The sequence below is a fragment of the Protopterus annectens genome, chromosome 3.part0 (assembly GCF_019279795.1).
Source record: "Protopterus annectens isolate FY-2018-M chromosome 3.part0, PAN1.0, whole genome shotgun sequence".
NCBI classification, from domain to species: Eukaryota; Metazoa; Chordata; order Ceratodontiformes; family Protopteridae; genus Protopterus; species Protopterus annectens.
In genome coordinates, this window is record NC_056731.1 from 1,103,703,098 (window position 1) to 1,103,725,004 (window position 21,907).

Consider the following 21,907-nt stretch of genomic DNA (forward strand, 5'->3'; position numbering starts at 1 on the left):
TTGTAAACATCCACCAAACACAAATATTAAAACCATGCATATTGAAAAGGTTACAGTTTCATTGACATAAAGTACAAAGACCACATGTAAACATTTTTAATGTTTACCTTTAACATTTCAGGGGACACCAGAAGTGGCATTACTACTAGTGGAAAATTGGCAGAGCATAACTTCCCTTACTATTTTCAATAGGTGCCGTGTCTTCTAGCACCAATGATGAGCCTGCTACATGCTGCTCCACTGACATATATAAAAAGATGTCTAGTGCAATTCCTCCTCAAGAATCCAAAGCTACCCTTGCGTGGGTCAAAATGGAAGAAAAGACTTCTTTGGATACATGCCCTACAAATCAACTCCCTCCACATTCTCAGCATTTAGCTCAATGTTGCCAAGCAGGTAATCCCACTCACCAAAAGTCATTTTATACAAACAAAACATGGGGAGGTGATCCCCAAATAGCAATATTATACAGAAAACCAAAAGCAAAATAATGAATTTACAGTAAAAACACAAAACAAAATACTGCTTGCACATCCAAAATTCTTGAAAAGAATGCAGGCAATAATAACCGTCTGAGTATGACAGTGGTGGGAAGAGCAGAGCTCAGTAGACCATGTTCATCACTGAAATTATAGTCAAGACATTGGTTCAAATCAAGTTCCAGCTGCCATACATGACAACAAACCTCTCACTCCATTTTGCTATAAATTGTAAAACACAAGACTGGATATCAGAATGAACCGGTTAGCAGCACTAGCACACACTTTAAGTTCACACACACACATCCCGAAATGTATTTACTGTTACCATAAAGACAACAGTAAATACATTTTTGAGGGGGTAGCGAAAACCCACACAGACAAAAGGAGAATATGTGAATCCACACTGGCAGTGACAAGAAATCTGGACTGAAACTTGAACACTGCACCTCTTTCGCACAAGGTTTTAGCCACTAAGACAACAGCCTGCTGCCCAGTGACACGGTCTTAAATGTTAAGGAAGACAATAGCAGCAGCATTGTCAATACCCAAGAGAAAAATATTTAAAAATCGAACACAAATTATACACTTAAAACACGATAAAAATTAAGAAAGGGAGTAAAGGCCAGCAAAACTAAATGCACACGGTAAGACTGTCACCTTTTGATCTGAAATTTGACAGGTAATAAAGTACAAGATTCCTCTGGAATACTATACTTAACCAAATTACAAAAATCTTTATTCACTGTACATTGTAAACTTTTACTTTTTCATAGCAGATCCTTAACAAAACTTATTAAATGACTCTCTGGTAAAATACCAGGGCACTAGGATTTTCCCATCTGTCAGGCATGAGCCCAAACCAGAATGGTCTTAAAGAAAGAGGAGCTGTCAGTAACCCGTAGTAACAGATTACACAAATGTCTTGTAAAGATTCACACAGACTGTAAAAAAAAAAAAAAAAAAAAAAAAACTTGCGTATAGAACGGACTCTCAGCAAGCCAAGTGACAACGGCACAAAAACTCTGTGTGACAGAACAATACAGTCGATAAGGTTTTAGCTTAACTATGCTTCATGCTGCCACAGCCTAACCAAAGTCTGAAACGAGATAAGGAGAATGGAAAAAAACAGCATCATACAGGCAAGCAAGTATTGTAACAAGCCTTCCAAGACTTGGGCTTGTTTCCTATCTCTTTGAAATGTATAATTCAAGCAGTTTATTATGTAATGCCATTGAAATTTTTTTCTCTCTGTTAAATGGAGCTTTTCTCCATGGGCCTGTGATGAAAATGGGCTCTTGTTACCCAGATGGACTTTCCCAGTAAACAAATGTCAGTAAGTAAATAAATAAATAAAGTAAAGAAGGCATGTATGTACTGACAGTTTTAACAGTTCCTCAAACCTATCTTACTACCAAGTCTGGCCTGTCCCAGATGTCAGTACACTGCCTGTGCTGCACACTTTTTTTTCCATGAAGGCTTGCAAACACTAGAGGCATGAATAGTAACAGTAATGCTTTTAAAAACTATCCAATTGATGTTTAAGTCTGAATTCCTTCAAGAGACCTGGTGAAGACTTGGGCAGGCAATGTTTAGGATGTAGTTTTCTTACACACTTTGTGGCATGTGCTTTGTGTGACAGTGCTTCATCTTCTTGTTTTACTTGTGCGCTTGCACTGGTTTTGATGCTGTAAAATGATTCAGGGGACCAGTTTCACATAATTTCCAAAGTATGTTGTTGCATCTCCATGTTGTCCATTTAGATCCCTGTGACTTGAACTTCCAACAGTTTTTTACAGACCACATAAAGCTTTTTTTTAACCCTAAAGGGGAAGTATCTTTGTTAAATTGTGTTTACTATTTATGCATTTTAGGATGGGGATCATGGGAGAACTTGCTGTTTCTTTAATGGTTCTGCATACATTTTTTATCCTTCTCTTGACTGTCATAGAGGTACTTTTTTGAACTGCCACCTTTCATAAATTCATATTGCGTCCTCTTGGCTTCTGTTTCAAAATATTCTATTTTTCTTCCCTGTTATGTTTTTTGGTAACTAGCTGTGTCACCCTCTCTTTGTTTTTTAATTAAGATACCTTTTCAGAATGATGAAATGCCTGATTTATCCAACCATCTCCTTGATGACGTAACTTTTTTATGTATGGTTAACTGCTTGAGCTATGCAATTTGTACATTTTATTCATGCCAACTTGTATGTTTTCTTACTGGGAGACTGTATCATGCTAACTTAGTATGACTGTGTAGCATCTTCCAATAGTGTATGGGACATCTGGTACAAAAAAAAAATGTCAGTGTCTTTGTTGGAGGTCTAACAAATGTTGACTAGTGCACTGGTTGGGGTTTCTCTACATATTAATTCTTGTGTGGCTTGGGCTGAAAATGTAACTTATCATTTGTTAAAATTAAAACAGAACACAGTTTGGACTCTTCATTTGGCGTAATGATATTTATAGTGTCTGTAATTTCATATGACACTAGAGTGTGCGTTGAACCCTTACACTGCCTGAAACGTTAAGGAGCAACTGTTGCATTTATTCTGTAACATTAGGGCTGGGATTAGTGAACATGTAGTACATAGTGTAGTACTAATTAGCACAGACAGAGGCCATACACAGGGTATAGGTGATCGTAAGGCAGTCAGTGCCTGTTAACTGTGAGCTGATCCACACAGTGAACTTATCAAGTATTGTAATGTAGTATGTAGAGTCTACACAGACTTAGTAAAGTGAGTTGGGAGGTCACATTTTTTTTAAGTTTCTGTGCAGAAAGTATTGTAATGGCATGAGTGGTGCAGTCTCATCCTGTCTCATTAGTAGCATGGTATTCTGTGTTGACCTTACTAGCTGCAGTGAGTCATTTTTGTGATTGGTGAAAAGGTAAAAATGCTGTTCTTTCCAGACACTACTAGATAATAAAGCCCTGACCTGTGCAGAATTCAGTGTACTTTCCCATATATTTGCTGTTTATAAGCAAGGACTTGAACTGGTAGACAGTAGTGCTAGTGTACACAGCAAGCATTTTACAATAAAACAAAATAAGGATTGCCCAACTGATGTTGTTTTGTATAGGATGCAGGTGCAATCACTTTGTATCCTAAAGATTCAGAAGGAGGATTTAGGAAGTAGTAAGCTGGAATTTTGTTGTTGGTGTCCATTGCTGCTTGTAGACTGTGTAAAGGTTGTCAGGAACTTGAAACATTTATTTTAGTGATACTGCTGAAGGGTGGGTGCTGTTAGTGCTGACATTCCTATTATAGTACACCAGTGTTTTGGAGGCCCTGCTGCCGCATCATTTTGGTGCAACTGTCAGCAGGGATATTCATGAACATGTTAAACTGTAGTGCTTCTTAATGGTTACTTCCAGCTGTGGATTTATGTTTACAACTAGTGTAGCAGCTGACTATACTATTCATGTGCTAATATCAGTAAGTTAATTGTATTTTTTATTTTATAGGTTTCGGTTCCACTGTCTGTAAAGGGAAGGATCATTTTGGAAATTATAGAAGGAATGTCTTATTTAAGTAAGAAGGGTGTAGTTCACAAGGATTTGAAGCCTGAGAACATTCTAGTAGATGATATTTTTCATATTAAAGTAAGTATTCTGTGACAATTGTAATATTTCATTTGCAGTAACATTGATATTTTTGTTGTTTGTTTGCTTTTCTTTTTATGGACGACTGTTCTAGATATTTGCAGAACAAGTGTAGCACATCTTTTTGATGCTGTGAGCTTTGATACTACAAGCATAATCCCCCCACCCCCCAGCCATACCAAAAAAATATCCCATTACTTGGTTATCTCTCCCCAATTATCTTAAACACTGTTCAGACTTGTCAATGTTTTCTTCTTTGCTTACACAGTGATTTCAGAGATTTGGACGTAATTTCAAATTTAAAGCAAAAAAACAGCCATTTGATAAACAAAACACTGAAAACTTCTCTTCCCTTGAAATTTAGATTTAATGAAAATGCATGTGGCAACCTATTAAACTACAAGAAATGTGTTAGCTGTCATAGCAAAGTAGCACATAGTAAAGCATTAGTTACTGGTTGTGTGAAGGGTGCATGAATTCAAAAGACAAATGTGTAACGCATTGCTAATAGCCTGGGGCAGCCCACTGGATACAATTTCCCCTTTATAGTGGCAGCCTTGTAGCCTTGTCTGATGAAGTAACTTGGTTAGAGTCACAAAATATTAACAGTAAATGTGGAGATCTTGTGCTGTCCAGTTTATTTACAGCCGGGTAATAAACACATTGTAAGCAATCAATAAAACAAAGAAACCAAGGATTATTCCCAAAGAACGTGGTTCATGTGATGGGATGCAGGAACCATGTACCTAAACAATCACACACACACACACACACACACACACACACACACACACACACACACACAAAACCATCAGTTAGAGCCTCTTGTATGGCTGTGTTCACCTCTAAAGTTTGCTTAGAATCAAATGAATGAATTAACAAACACAAATAATGACCTAAACAAGTAATTTGATTTGCTGCTCTCAGAAGCAAAGAGAGAAACCCATTGCGCACCCTCCATGACCTTCCAGTTTCTTAGTTCAAGAGTCAAAGCCAAAGACCCTGAATCAGGAATAGATTTTAAATATTTGCCTTATATACTTAGGAAGTTGATAGTGTAACAGATTTTGCATTAGCAAGCATTTTCTGAATGCCGTGAAGTCTGAAACTCACAAGTTTGTCATTACTTAGTGACTGTAGTCAACAGTGCTTTACCAGAAAGCCACAGATTTTATGAGGAACAGACCATAAATAGGGATAGCTGAGAACTACGCCCATTGCCTGCAAATGGGTGTGTGCGCACACACACACACACACACACACACACACACACACACACACACACACACCAGATCACGTACAACCACTTGTATGAGTGTGCGCATCTAATATCTTCTAGTGTGTAACTGAATGAATAAATTCATAAATTATGACCCAGAAATATATCTTAGCCGGCTGGTGTCAGAACTGTGTATTGTAGCCCATTGTAACTCCCCTCTACCTTCTCAACTTTTTGGCCCAAGAATTGGAGACAAAACCCCAAAATCAGAAGCAGATTTAAATACTTCTCTTATATACTTATAAAATTGCTAGAATAACAAACTTTGCATTAGCAGGCATTTTCTGAAGACTAAATGTCTAAAACTCACATGCTTGTCAATGTTTAGTGACTGCATGCCACAACAGCTTACCAAAAAGCCACAATGTTTACAAGAAACAAACCAAAATACCTCTTAGCTTCTTTGCTCAACGATCCAGATGAAGCCAGAAATAATGGGGGATTTAAATATTATTTTACGTATTTGTTAACCAGATAAACCCACTGGACAAAATGTTGCTTTTCAGGGGAAGCCAAGGATCACTGACTGGTTAAAGTGTATTAGTCAGTTTCAGAAGCATCTTCATTTTGCAGCTACCTCTTTTCCCGTCATGTTCCTCATCTTATAATTACAAATGATTTTGCAAAAAAATGAAGTTAAAAGTGCGTTTTTTTTTATAGAGAATAGTTTCACTGTTTACTTCCCATTTTCAATAATCCCATCCACAAAATGATGTCATAGTAGGTATTCAGCAGTGTTTTTCGTATTACTGCAATGCATTATATGTAAGCAGAAACAACTTTCCTATCTACAGGAAAAGATACTTATTTCCATTACGGTTTGACTACTACATAATCGCTGTTGATTTTAAATGTGAGGTATTCCGCATGCAAGACCTAGCTGTCAAACTGACTATAGGAAGTGAGAAACTACAACTGATACATTTGTCATGAAAATAAAGTAGTTTATACATTAATGTAGGAAGTGAGGCATTGTGGATTTTGGTCTCTCATGAAGTCATGGCAAGCATTTTCATCTCAGAGAAATAAAATCTAGGCAGCTGTCCTTATCAACAAAATAAAATGCAAAAACATCTTCACCAACAACTGTATAATTTAGTTCTGTATATGGTAAGGAGGTTATATCCAACTTCAAAGGTTTGTTATTTACACTTGCTTCATAACATGACCAGTACACTTTAAGTGACTTACTAAAAATCATACCTTAGGCAAACGGAGGTGCAAGTATTCAAACTCTGTACTTTTGGCTATAGGAAACAGTTAATCTTGAGTACTAGACTACTCTAATTCACTTAAGTTAAAACAAGTGTTGCTTGGACATAGTTGTTACTGTTCAGAAAATGTATTAGACTTTAATGGTTGGCATAATTGACTGACTATAATCATTTGATCTGATTTACCAGAAAAAGATGAGGGACAGGGTATAAGTAAAAGTTAAACTCAAGAGATGTTTTGCAAAATCAGAGACAAATAAGATACTACTCTCATATAAAAAGTTAACAGAACAGCAGGTTTTGCATTACCATGGATTTTCTGAACAACAAATGTCTGGCATTATTAATTATTGACTAACTGTAATTGTTAGTGGTTTACCAGAAAAAGAAGATGTTAGTGAAAGTCTAGCAGTCAGCACAGAGAATTAAGGCTCTGTTCTTAGATGCACATGGCTTGATACTTTCTACCTCCAGTTCCCTAATATGTAACCTGGAGTAAGTCACTTAAACACAGTGATCCTGAAATGTGTTTACCTCATTAACAAATAAGATGAAGAAAAAAGAAAAGGGCATAAATATTAGGCAAAAAGATGTTGCATTTTCTGAACAATAAAAAACTTGAAATTGTAATGACTGGCATTACCAATTACTGTAATGCACTACAATCAGGGACTAGTTTCACGTGTCCATGTAATTGAACCATATTTCAGAGGTTCCTGCCTCGAAGGCAAGTGCTTCAGTCAGGAACATGGTGACTTAGATGGTCTGACTCCAACTATGGCACACAAACATACACACACACACACACACACACACACACACCCTGCAGTCGTTACTTTGCAAGCTAATCTAGTACCGTTTCATGTAAATTCAGTCTGTACTGGTTAAAAAACGAAGAAGCTGTTTGGCTCCTGTTCTTCCAGTCATACCATTACTTTACCACCTCAACCATACTGGCTTAAAAAGACCAAGCTTTTTAGCTCCAGAAAGTCTCTTTCTCTCATTGGCTTGAAGGCTGTACATTTAAGCCAGTGAAAGAGAAAAAAAAGAGCAGCTGAGTGGACTTGGGTAATCAGGGATGTTGGTAGATGTGTATTTTTTTTGTGTGTTTATTGGGCCCCTAGCCAGCACTAGGACGTAGACAGTTCCTAGGTCACATTCTGCTGGATCTGCCCCTGACTACATGGTGTTGTAAGGGCAACCTTATGCATGTTTGCCTCTGCACTGCAGCATTTTTCTGGGTCACTTTGTTGCATAAATGCTCAGCATTAAGGCAGTAAATTATATGTGTTTGCCTGGCCATATTTAGATTTAATGTATGAAAGGCCACATTTCTCTCTTGTACACCTTATCCTTCCATTGAACTATTACTTAAGAGAAACACTTCAAGCCAGTTAGTAGACTTAAGTCATTGACTTCATTTCTACAGCTCTTCTGCCATTTCTGACATAAAGAAACAGCTTTTGTTTTGGGCAGATATTATCCTATGTACTGATAGCGTTAGTTATATTGCTGTATATGCATCAGTGCTGTAGAGAATCATAATGACATCAGTCACACCTCTCAACATCTTTTCTCAAGAATTCTGAATAAAGGAAAACATAATGGTGTAACAAATGCCCAAAATCAGGGACGATTTTAAATTTTCCTCAGATTCACTTAAAAAGTTAGTTGAACAACAGGTTTTGTATCAGCACCCACTTTCTAAACAATAAGAGGTATGAAACGCAATTGTCTCGCATTTTTTGACTATAATCCTCAGCAGTTTACCAGAGATTCAAAATTTTTATGAGGGACAAGGGAAAAATATGAGGCAAAACTGTGGATGCTCTGCAAAATCGGAGACAACCGAGAGGTATGAAATCAGTACATTAATGCAACAGAGTACTACAGATGCAGAGTTCCACAAAAGATTGTGTTTGACCAGACAGTGAAGTTATTTCTGATAGCATGTGCCAGATTCATGAACTGCTACACTAAGTGTACACAGTCTATTCAGAGAACATCCCTACCACATTTTTTGTGCTTTCTAGTCACACAGAAAGATACACTTTGTAGTAACCTTTATGAATCCCTCACTATATTTAAGGCTGCAAAAAATCAAAACTAAAATTATGCTGAAAAAAGGTACGAGCCAGATTTGTGTTGTCTGTTCACTCTGTACACTTACTGTAGGTGTTAACAAATCCTAGGGATAGTTTTTAATGTGTGTTTTACATTGGAAGTAGACATTCACTGGATCATTTTCAAGTTTAGATTTTCTCTGGAAAATATAGGAGTTATAATTGCTTCTTCTAAAGTTAGTCTTTTTTGTTATGTAGCTTCATGTGTTGGAAGTTCTTGACTGTGTTAGTGCTAAATGCAATTTTTTTGTCCATGAGGCTTTCATTGCCAGAATTTATTACTTAATTTCTGATGCTTCCTAGCATATTAGAAGGTACAAGTATATGTATTGTTTGTCTTCTCTGTCAGTGCATGCATCCAACTACTCAAGAGCAGCACTCCCATTTTGTATGTCTTTCCACTTCTTCTTCTTGATTGCCTGTAATCATAGCCGGCCTCAGGCATAGGCCAACTATGGGGCACTTTTCCAGTATTTATTTGATGTAGGTAGACCAGGATGGGGGCACTAGGTGGTGTGGTGGGGGGCCCCGTAGAGCCTTTTTGCCTAGGGCATCAGTTGACCTGAGGCCGCTCCTGCCTGTAATGGATATCTGCACTGTGTTCAAGCCATTCCTACTTTTGATGAAGACTTCTTTCAGAAGTTAATTCAATTGCCCATCATTGTATCCATGAAGCTATGTCCTCATTTCTGCTTTGAATTTACCTACCCCCTGTTATATTCCTGTTGTCTTGATGATTTTTATTCTTAATTTTCTTCCCTCCCTCTTTTTATTTAAATTTCTAATTCATTTAATCTGTTTGTGTCTTTATCCTATCCTGAGATTTCTTCTGTAAAGACTTAACATATCTAACACCTTCAGCCTGTCTTGTTAATACTACAAAAAGTCCTGATTTTGATTTTTTTTCAGGTTCCATTTGCTTACTGTGTGACTGAACAATTCACTTAACCAGTCAGTGTTTCCTAGGTCACCATTGAAAAGAAACACTTACATCCAGTGGACTTATCAAGTTAAAAAATAAAATTACAAAAAATCAGATCCTTCCTGTATGCATCCCTTTGAGATTCTTGTATCATTATCATGGTATCTTCTCTTTAAGTGGACACTGTGATTCACATATTCCAGAAAGTCATAGTATGGGGCACTGTCACCTAGATCTCATGTGAGTTAATCCCCTGGAGATAAATACCGTCAACAGTTTTTTAAAGTATTTCTAATGATTTGTGTGTCCTGCAAGTAACTTGCCTAGGTTTTTCTTTCCTCTATCAGCTGCACGTCTTCCTACCTGCCTTTTTCCGAGTGCCTGTTGAATATTCAGAGACAGAATCGTGAACTGGGTATTTATGCAGGTGCAGGTGTAAATGTGAGGGAGTAATGACAGTCTTGGAGTTAATATATTTGTAGCAATTGTTAGGGAGACAGATCCCCACACTGGAGAGTGCAGGAAAGGCAGAAGTAGCAAGTTTTTTTGTTGAAATAGTGTTTAATTTTCAATTCCAGCGGTCAAAATATCAGGCTTTGCACGTCCAATAGGGAATATTTTTTTGTTGAGTTCTTGGACCTGAATTGAATAACTGGCATTTGTTGCCCTCTGACCATTAATTAACTTGCTAATCTGTTCCTGCAGCGAGCCTGAGTGTGTCTCTCTCATTACTGATGTTTCAGTTTTACTCTGATCCACATAAGACTCTTGTGTTATTTATGATGCTGTGCACACAGGATGGGTAGTATAGGTTCATGGGTTTTTACTAGACTAACAACCACTTCAGCTCTTGCAAGCCTAGCCATGCACCCCAAACCATGTGGGTTCAGAATATCATGGGCATCTGCATGGGATGGAGGGCATGTTAGTAGGGAGGTAACTAAGAATTGGTGTGTGGGGTGGTGTTAGGATAATACTTTCCTTTTTGACATCTCCATAAAGGACATGGGGGGCAGGCTAGGTGTAAATTTATGATTTTCCATCCAGTTGTCAAATTTTCATTTGAATAGGGTCAGGTATGACCTTCATTTTACATAAATGGGGAACCTATTCCATAGTACCAGGATCCTTTGGAACCCAAATCTGTCTCTCCAGCATGTTCTGTTTATGCCGCAAGTGAAGTTCAGATCCCTGGATCTAGTGTTTCTGGTGCTGTTTGTTTTGCACAGGTGCAACAGGTCCATCAGGAATCCCTGTAAGGCAGGCAAAGATCCCCTGTCTGCAGCTTGTAGGATATTGAATACAGAGACAAAGCCTTTCGATCAGCATACGACATGATGTTCATTCTCTGAATTCTCCTGGTGAGAAACCTTTGCGAGCATTTCAAAGGTTGCAAATGTCTGGTCAGATGCATACCAAAGGAGGCATTGTATTCAGTGATAGGTCTGCCTTCCTTGGACCTGGATGCCATTCACTTACCTGCAAGTTGTACAACATAAACTTATTTTCTTACTGTCTTAGCTAATTATCTTAGCTATGTATTGGTCAAAGGCCAGCTTGCTCTCTACATATGTTACCAGCTCTCGTACTGCAGGGTCAACTCTTAGGTGTGTTTTATTGGTGGAGTAATTATCTAGGGTTGACAGTTTCCCAAAGGGCATTATAATGCATTTTTGGCACTGAGTTTTAGACCATATCTTCGGCACCAGTCGTTTACCTGTGTTAAACACTCTTGCAAGATGTTGGTGTTTTGGGGGACTCTATAATGGCTCCCAATTTATGGTCATCTGTGAACTTGATGAGCCAGAGGCCTTTCAATGTTAGCCTTGACTTCTAAGAAGTAGATTCCAAACAGGGGCAGGCCCAGCATGGAGCCCTGGGGACTACACTAGTAACAAGTCTGTTAGTGGAGGTGGTCTCACCAATCCGGACTTCTTGATTCTTATCTGTGAGCCAGCCAGCAATCCAGTGAGCTGTGTAGGGATGTATGCCTAGTTCACAGAGCTTGTCAAAAATGCGTAAGTGGGGTATTGTATCAAATGCCTTGGCTAGGTCAAGATACACAGTGTAGGTTCATAGATGTTTACTAGGCTAGTGACTACAAGGCCCTTTTTAAGCGTAGCCATGCATCCCAAATCTCTGACAAGTCCTGATACCCTTGATAAATGTAAGCATGAGCCCAGTAGATGAACCGTTTACAGGTTACCTGTGTCCATTAGAAATGTAAGCATGAGCCTAGTAGATGAACCGTTTACAGGTTACCTGTGTCCATTAGTAGCATAGGTGCCAAACCAGGGATGAATTTCCGGTTTCCCATCCAGTTGTCCAAGTTGCACTTGAATTGGGTTAGGGAAGAACTCTGCTTCACATGGAGGGGGTACCTGTTGCATAGACGAGGTAGTCTCTGATGCATACCTGTCTCTCCAGCAGGTCCTAGTTATGTCACAGGCAAGGTTTTAAGTCTTTAGAACGGGTAATTATTTAATCTCTAATGATGTAATATGATATAATGTAATATAGTATAATTTATTATAATATAGTATAATATATATATTATGTTATATAATTATATAATATAATACAGTATAATATAATATATAGTATATAATATTATATAATTATATAATCTCTTATCAAATATGACCAAAATGCCTCTCCCAAGATTCCAGCCATCAATTGTAATCTTAAAAAGACTTTCTCCTTTACACCTGTTCCAACTCACTCCATAAGAAAATGTCTTAAAACGCTAAAACCCCCTAGCTTAGCCACAGACAGTCTGCCATCAGAATTTCTAAAACTTGCTGCAGAGGTCATTGCATACCCCATATCCATCCTCATCAACCGCTCTATCACTGAAAGCTATGTCCCTCTACTCTGGAAAATCTCCTACATCTCTCCCCTGCACAGAGGCGGTAACTCCACAGAACTCAGTAACTACAGACCCATTGCCATCCTTTCACCTTTATCTAAAGTACTTGAAAAATGCATCCACATCCAGCTCTTAAATCATTTCTTATCCAATAACCTCCTTTCCTCATACATAACTTGGTTTTCGCCCCCACCACAGTGCCATAGCTGCCCTCCTCGGTTTTACCAGCACTGTAAATTACTACAGAAACCAGAACAGACTTGTTTCCGCCATCTTCTTAGACCTCTCAAAGGCCTTTGGCACAGTCTCACACCAGAAACTACTATCAGAGTTATCCACCATAAATCGCAGCCATTCTACCTTAGTATGGTTCCACAGCTACCTAACCAGCCAGCAACAAGCTGTTAGATGGAACAAGAAACTGTAATCTCTACTCACTGTTAACATTGGAGTCCCACAAGGTTCCATACTAGGCCCCCTATACTTCGGCATTTTCACTAACCAAATGCATAAATCCACCCCTCTTGCCTCACTTATCCAAAAACGCAGATGACTCTACCTCCTTGTGTAATGCATCCTTTCTCACACAACTACAAGTCATCACACAACAATCCTTTTTGGAAGTAAAATCTTGGCTAAACAAAGCTAACCTTATATTGAACCCAAACAAAACCAACCTAATGCTTTTTCTTCCAACAAAGTCAACCATGCCCCCAACTTCTTTTCAATTACACTCCTCAAGTAGTACAATCATAGCACCACCTCCCAAACCAAGCTACTAGGTGTCACTATTGATAAATTGAAATTTGACATTCACCTATCACAAGCCATTAAAAAAAAACTCACATCAAACTTGGCTCTCTCTACCGCATTAAGCCTTTTTTTACAAACCAAGCCAGGCTAGACATTGCCAGAATTCACCTCCTATCCACTCTACTCTATGCTTCTCCTGTCCTCACCAGACTTAGCAAAACTGAATTTACCAAACTTGAATCCTGCTATAACAAAATAGCTAAGTTCGCTACAAACTCACCACATAGGTCCATCCCATCACTGCTCCTCCCTACAACAATTAAAATGGTTAGAACTTCCCCACCACCTTACCTACACCCAACTCATTCTCACCCATCATTTAATGTATCAGCCAGACAGAGTCCCAGCCTTGCAACTCTTGCTCCAGCAATATAGTAATACTCGACAACTCCGTTCAACACACAAAATCCTTCTACAAGTCTCCAAAAGCAACAACAAGGCTGGGGATACTCTTTACTCCCACCATATTTCTAAAACATGGAACACAATTCCCCAACACGTTTTAAATATTACAAACCCAACTCAATTCAAGAAACCGTTAAAGATCACCAGTGTAGCAATTGGACCTGCTCCTGCATCAATCCAGGCTAATTCATTCCTGTATGTCTTTTTTTCTTACCCTTATCCCCCATAGAACAGTAACCACCTATTAACCCCTACTATCTTTGCCAGAAATCTGTCTCTTCAAACCCGCCTCTCCTCTTACTCTATCTATACTAACCTGACTAACAGAACTAAACTTCCATCACATGCTTATGATGTAATAATATAAACTGTGTACTATGTAACAATGCTCATAATACTTTCCTCTAATTTTTTAATGAGATGCCACTGATGCATGCCAGTGTATATTTCTATTTCTATTATTACAATAATCTACTTTTCTGTTTATTAATGCTTATGTGACTTGTACATTTGGAGCTTTTCTACCCGGGACTCTACTGAAAATGGGCTTACACACAGACGTACTATCCCGGTTAACAAATGTAAAATAAAATAAGTAAATAAATCTGGTGCTGTTTGTTTTGTGGAAATGCAGAAGGTCCATCAGAGTGGGGTCTGACAATGCCCTGCACGCCTGGCATAGATCTCCCCTCAAAATCCTGTAGGAGACAGAATACAGAGATAGGGCCATGAGGTGATCTGCAAAGAACATTTTACTTATACCATGTATTCTTTTAGTGGGGAACCTCTCTGGACATTCCAGTTGTTGGATATGCCTGGTTAGGTACATACCAAAGGGGGCATTGTACTCAATGATAGGGCTGATGAATGCCGAATACAGTGGAACAATGACTTCCTTGGACTTAGATACCATACCTTTGTTTTTACATTGCACAACATAGAATGATTTCCTCACCACTGTAGACACATGATGGTCAAAGGCTAGATTACTATATGTATATGTGTCCCTAAGTCCCTGACTACTGTGTCAACTCTAAAGGGTGTGTTGTCAATATGATAGTTACCAAATGGATGACTTTCCCTAGGATACTATTATGCATTTCTTGGCATTTAGCTTTAGTCCATGGCTCTGACACCAGTTGTTTCTGTGTCATCCCCTCCTGGAAGAATTTGTGTTAGTGTGAGATTCAGTAACAGCTCCTAATTTGCAATCATCCGCAAATTTAGTCATCCAGGGACCACTGACATTGGCCTTGACTTCTGAAAAGTAAATGCCCAAAAGAAATGGTCCAAGGACTGATCCATGAGGGACACCACCTGTGACTGGACACTTTGTCTGGAGCATTTCTCCCCGGGCCTCCGCTGAAAACAGGCTCTGTGGAACCTAGTCGGGCATTACAGGTCAACAAATGTTTAATAAAAAAAAAAAAAAAAAAAATTGTAGAGGTTGACTCCCCAATTCTAACTTCCTGGGTCCTGTCTGTGAGCCAGTTGGCTATCCACCGGGTGACATACAGGTTTGTACCCAACTTCTTGAGTTTGTCAACAATCCCCGATTGGGGTATTGTGTCAAATTCCTTGACCAGGAAAAGGTAGGCAGTGTGAGCAATTTTGCTCTCATCCATTGCTTTGGTGACCTTCTCAAAAAGTTCACCAGATTGAGTAGGCATGATCTGCCCTTGAAACCAAACTGGGCTGGGTCCAGTGTCTGGAGGTTTACTATATCTCTGTTGATAATCTCCATGATGAGTCTTTCCATGGCTTTACATACAAGACTAGTGAGACTTGTGAGTCTGTAGATGGCGCAACTTTGTGCAGAGGTATGACTGTTGCCCCTCTCCATTCATGAAGCACGAAACCTGTTTGGAAGCTACAGTTAAGTAGTAGTTCCAGAGGCCCTGATAGGTCATGTTTCATGCTATTTAGAAGGCATCCTGGGATATTGTATGGGCCCATTGATGCAGTGTTCATGGTCTTAGAGAAAGTTTTAAGGACCTGTTCCCTAGCGATAATGGGGGAGTTGTATTTGATGATATTTCCTGAGGGAAGGTTGAGAGGGAGAGAGGGGTAAAGTTGGAGCTGAATTTATCAGCCAGGAGGTTTGCTAGGTCTTTTGGCTCAGTATAGGTGGCTGCATTTGCAATGAACTCTGCACACAATTGTGTAATGCCTTTGAGGTTGTGGACATAGCTAATGAATGCTTTGTGGTTATCCTTGGGAGGCTAAACTTTCCTCAAATTTGGCTTTTTGTAGGTTTTATTTGCCCTTTGAGTTGTTTGTTTAGTTTGATGAGAGTGCTTTTATCATGCTGGGTGCTGCATCTCTTAATTTTTACCATGATTTTCTTCCTCCCGTTATACAGCCTATCGATTTTGTGATTCCACCAGGGTGGTTTGTTTTTTTAGTTAGTTCTGGATTTCTTCCTGGTGGGTACAGCTGCCACTATGCAGCTATTGTTATTATGTACGGGGTTTCTGTGAATAGTTCTGCGTAGGCAGCAGTGTTCTCAGGGTTATTGCGGACTTGAAATTTTGCCAGGTTCTCACTTAATAGCAGGAGGTTAGCCTTAGAATACTTCCTGAATATTCTAGGTTTAGCTGGGGGTCCAGGTTCATAGGCTGATACTAGGCTATCTGCCCTAGGGCATTTATAAGCCTAGCCAGAGTGTGTTTGGCTTTCTCCACCCTTTTAGATTAGTTGACTGTGCCTCTGTATAGTAAGTCACAGAAGACAGCCCTTTTAAGGTTAGTTTACTGTGCCTCTGTCTAGTAGGGACACAGAAGAGATCCCAGGGGTAAATCTACGATCTCCCATCCACTCGTCAAGATTTCTCTTGAAGAGGGTCATTGAGGGGTTCTGACTAACATGGATTGGGATTTTGTTCCAGAGTGAGGGAAGCCTCTGGGATATGAATCTGTCCCTCCAGCATGTCCTATTTATTTCTGTGCTGAGGTTTAAGTCCCTGGAGCGCATAGCTCTAAGGGATTTGGATTTCCTGAGGTGGAACATGTCCATTAATCCTGGGTTGGACATGGCTTTATATGTCAGGCACAGATCGCCTCTGAGTAGGCGGTAAGCAACTGAGTAGAGCTGGAGTTTCTTTAGCCTAACTGCGTAGGGCATCTGAGTCCCTTAATCCTCTTGGTGAGGTACGTTTGGGGTCTTTCCAGTTGCTGCAGGTGTCTGGTAAGGTACATTCCAAATGGGGCATTGTATTCAATTATGGGCCTGATGAGTAGAGGGGCACAATGACCTCTCTTGATCTAGATGTGAACCCCTTCGTGATAAGGTGGGCTATATAGAAGGTCTTTCTAACCACTTTGGCAACGTGATTGTCAAAGGAGAGATAGTTATCTACTTGGATCCCCAAATCCCTAATTACTTCTTCCGTACTTAATGGATTACCACCTATGTGGTAATTTGCAAGCACTTTGTTTTTCCCAAAGGGGATGATTATGCACTTTTTGGCATTTAGCTTTAGGCCATGGCTCTGGCACCAGTTATCCGTCTCTGTGAGACCTTTTTGGAGGATGCTTGTGTCAGTCAGCGAGTTGATTATGGCACCCAGTTTGCAGTCATCTGCGAACTTGGTCAGCCATAGTCCTCCCGTGTTAGCCTGTACCTCAGAGAAATATATACCAAACAAGAGAGGTCCCAGGACTGAGCCTTGTGGGACGCCACTTGTAACTGGTTTAGAGTCTGACATGACACCTGCAATTCTGACCATGTGGGTTCTATCCCTGAGCCAGTTTGCAACCCATCTTGTGACATAGGGGTTGATATGTAAGCTGGTGAGCTTATTTTTGATGCCCGAGTGGGGTATTGTGTCGAAGGCTTTTGTGAGGTCCAGGTAGGCTGTGTGGACTACCTTCCCTTCATCTATGGCCTTGGTGACCGTTTCAAAGAAGTTGACCAGGTTCAAGAGGCAAGATCTGCCCTTAAAGCCGAATTGGGTAGGATCCAGTGTTTGGAGGTTCCCAGTGTCTTTGTTTATGAGTTCCATGATGATACGCTCCATAGCTTTGCAGACCAGGCTAGTCAGGCTTATAGGGCAATAGTTTCCGGGGCCCGATGTGGCACCACCTTTGTGGAGTGGGACCACTGTTGCTGTACGCCATTCCTTATGTACATATCCTGTAGTAAGGCTGAGATTGAACAGTGACTTTATGTGAGGGTTCAGTTCTTCTTGGAGCTCATGTAAGACGCAGCCCGGGACACCGTCCGGTCCCATTGATGCTGTGTTTTTTGCTTTGGAGAGGGCAGCTCTCACCTGTGCATCTGTGATGTCAGGGAGGCTACACTCTGTTGGGATAGACATTTGCTCTTTTCGGGGGGAAGGGGGGGAGAAGTTTGCACTGAACCTATCTGCCAGGATGTTGGCAATGTCTGTGGGTTCAGTGTATTTTTTGTCATTTTGCACTAACTCAGAGCATATCTGGCAGTTGCCACCCAGGTTCCTGACATAACTAAAGAAGGCCTTGTGATTATCTTTAGCGTCTTGTGCAATTTTTCTTTCAAAGCTGACCTTAGATGATTTTATGAGGGATCGTAGTTTCTTGCTAGTACTGATCAGAGATGCCTTCCCTTTTTGGGATTTTGCTCATCATGTAGTAGCTTCCTCCTTCTGTTGTATAGCTTATTTATGGCTGGGGTCCACCAGACACGTCTCCTGCCTTTGGAGGAATGAGTCTTGGTTTTATTTGGGATAGCACGATCCATGCATTCCTGTAGGTGTCCATAGAATGCGTTTGTAAAGGATTATGCGGTTTGGGCCGTATTTTCCTCTGTCCCGGGGGCTTTGAAGGATTCCACCTCAGTTTTGAGAAGTGTGAAGTTTAGTTTTGAGAAGTTCTTCACCGTGGTTTCCTTGGCTGGTGGTGGGGACGGGATATGGATATCCAGTGAGATTAATTTATGGTCAGATCTTACCAATGAGGAGTATACCTCTGGTATGGAACATAGAGTCCCCATGTTGGTGATGATCAGGTCCAATATGTTTTCCCCTCTTGTGGGAGTGGTGACCAGTTGTTCCATAGCATTTGAGTTTATAAATTCTAGGAACTGTTGGGCGAGGGTGTTGGGACTTGAGTAGTGCTCCCAGTCTATGTTTGGGTAGTTGAAGTCACCCAGTATAATGGTGTTTGGAGAGACCTTCATATTCTCCAGTGTTCTCAAGAAAGCCGAGTGGGGTTCCTGAGTTTGGGAGGGTGGTCTGTAGCAGGCTACAAACTGAAAGGCAGTTTTGCCCACTGTTAGTTGCACATGGATGGTCTCCGATGCTTCGTGCAGTGCCACTAACCTGGAGGTGTGTGGGTATCTTTGAATATGGATACTCCCCCCTCCTTTTGTTGTTCGGTCCGAGTTTTGGGGCCGAAAAGCATGGTATGAGGTATAACCTGGTAGTGCTGGGGTGATCTCAGGAGCCTTGAACCAGGTTTCTGTTACTGTACAAATATCGATATTCTCCATACTGAGGAGAGCCTCGAGTGTGTGCATCTTGAGATTTAGACTTCTGGCGTTGAGCAGCATTACCCTTAGTTTCTTTTTCCTTGTGTTGTCTATGGAGGTGGGTTTGTCTTTTGAGCCTCACTATGTGGGTGGCAAGAGCCTTAGCCAGTATTTGAAAGCCCAGGGGTGACAGGTGCAAGCCTTCCCTAGCGAAGCAAACTGGCTTGTCGAGCATGCCATCCCAGGCTGACAAGACACTGGATCCCCTTTGAATGACACCAATACTTTAGCCAGTTGTTAAAATTGATCATTTTGTCTTTATACTGTGGCATCATTCTTGGTAAGGGTAAAATGCTACTCAAGGTCAGGGTCATACCGGCCTGGTCTACATGATCAGAGAGCTCCTCTATGTCTCTTTTCATGTAGTCCAGGGAGGTACATCTCAGGTCATTCACACCAGCATGGACAATGACAGAGTCATATTTGTACTTGCTTTGGAGTGACCTGAGTGCTTGTGTTATGTGGCGGATCCTGGCACCTGACAGGCAGCTTACAGTGACCTTCTCCTTGTTCAGCCTGGTGAGTGGGACGTCAGTGTCTAACAATAGAGTCACCTATTACAAGTGTATTAGGTGTGTTGTTTAGCCTTAAGGGCTGTGACTGTGTGGCACACTGACTTAGTGAACTATGTGATACGTGGGTATTGTTGTGGGGTAGCGGTTGCTTGGATGTCTGCTTTGGAGGTCTCTGCTGCTTGGGCAGATTTTTATTTAGAGTCTCCGAGTATGTTTTTGTGTGTTTATGTGTTTGGTTTGCTGTTGCGATAGGTCTATGTGAGACTGGATTTGTGGTGTGTGTGGTTACCTTCTCCTCCTGACTGACTGCGCCAGTACTGGGTTGAGAGAGCTCAGCCTCTAGTTTGGCTATATAGCTGCATCTCTCGCATATATTTGAGCTTGTTGGGAGGAGAAGAAGGGCGGTCTGTGTACATAAGGCAGTTGTAACATTGCCTCAAGATTCCCAGATTCACCAGCTGGACTGGAGAGTAAACCCGAAACTGACTTTTGGACATGCCAGAATAGTATAAGGAACTACTTTTGACTGATCAAAAAGGACCAATAGGGAGCCAAGTACTTAAAGGGAGTATAAGAGGGTGTAGTGCTTTAGTTTGTTAGTGCTTACTTATAAGAGTACTTATACGAGCAACTGCAGGGCTTTAGAATGAAACTAGAGTGCTTACTTTGAGATTTAGAATAGTTCTAAGGGAAAAAGTGAAGAGCAGACTTTGTGGAACCGGAAATACTTTAAACCCGTTTAAGAGGCGCTGCCCGATGCTGCGCCATGCGCAAAATCGTGCAAAACCATGCAAATGCGGCTATTAAAGCAGGGAAATTGAAAGAGATAGGAATTGACCCAAAATGGCCAATAAGCTACTAGTTTCAGGGCTGAGACCACTCCTCCAGGGACTGATAGGCTGCTCAAAGCTCCCCACTCTCACTGGTGAACAGAGAAGCTTCCTCCTATCCAAGTAACGATATGGGCAACACAGGAAACTATACCACAGTCTGGAATTCAGCAAAACCTGAAATCTGGACTAATCTAGTTAAGCAAAGGCGGGAAAAGAGAATTTTTTGGGGTTTTTTTTTGTTTTTTTCAGGAAACAGCAGAAAAACACACAGAAAACAGTGGAAATGCTATAAACAGGCTAGCGTACTTTAGTGTGTAGCCTACAACAGTTGTACAGTACAAAAACGACTTAAATTGATATAAAATAAGTGCAAAAACTGTAAAAAGCAGAAGGCAAATGCAATTTAAACTTTTTAAAGCACAGATCAGTTAGAAATTCACTTTTTAGGCGGGAAAAGGCAGTCGGAGCAAAAAAACCAGACTTTTATTTTTACTTCAAAGGAGACCATTTTGTGCCTGACTTACCAGGGAAGGCATTACAGTGGGGGGTGTGCTGCACTCTCCCATATTAGTGAGGACCAGATCCAGTATGGTTGCACCCCTGGTTGGTATATTGACTGTCTGGTCAAGGGAGTTTGTGTTTACAAAATGCAGGAATCTCTGTGCATATACATTTGGTGTCGTATAGGATTCCCAGTTAGTACTGAGGTAATTAGTCACCCATGAATGTGGTATTGGGATGGATGGCTGGTGTTTCTAATAAATTTAAATACATAATATGGGTTTCCTGGGTCGTAGAGGGGGACCTATAGCTTGCAAGGAAGTGGTACTGGATTTTGGTGATATGAACATGGAACAGCTCAAGTGCATTGCCCTGTTTGACCAGCCTTGAAGTATCTCAACAAAACAAAAACTAAAAGAAACACCACTGAAGCAGGCTCAAATGCTGTGTCGAAAAAAGACAAAAATGAATAAATCCAATAAGAAACAGACACAGTCACGACCGCAGCATCCAGTACTAAAAGATTTTACTACAGGTGCACAGAACACAAGCACTTTCACTACAATAGCTTCATCAGGTGTTTAAAATGCACAGTAAAACACATCTCCTTTAAAGCACTAAGGTAACAATCACATGATACATTTCAATCACTATTTAAAAGCATATTACATACAAAATGTCAGCACGTGATTTAATACTACATAAAAACATAAATAAAACATAAATACATTAGTGAAAGCTGCACTCTCTCCTCAAAGGTCTATGTTTAAGTCAGGGTCTCAGGGGCACATGTTCATTAAGTCCATGCCCAGAGTCCCCTCTCAACCTAACAATCCA

General features: G+C 40.4%; 1 protein-coding gene across 4 annotated transcripts in view; it reads left to right on the plus strand.

Moving 5' to 3' along the window:
• The window catches only part of RIPK1 (receptor interacting serine/threonine kinase 1), a 1,251,693-nt gene that overhangs the window by 472,848 nt on the left and 756,938 nt on the right, over nt 1–21,907 (plus strand). For all 4 annotated transcript variants that reach the window (XM_044065340.1, XM_044065337.1, XM_044065339.1 and 1 more), the window contains exon 5: nt 3,951–4,088. In XM_044065340.1, coding sequence (XP_043921275.1) covers nt 3,951–4,088 — 138 coding nt within the window. The remainder of the gene's footprint in view (nt 1–3,950; nt 4,089–21,907) is intronic.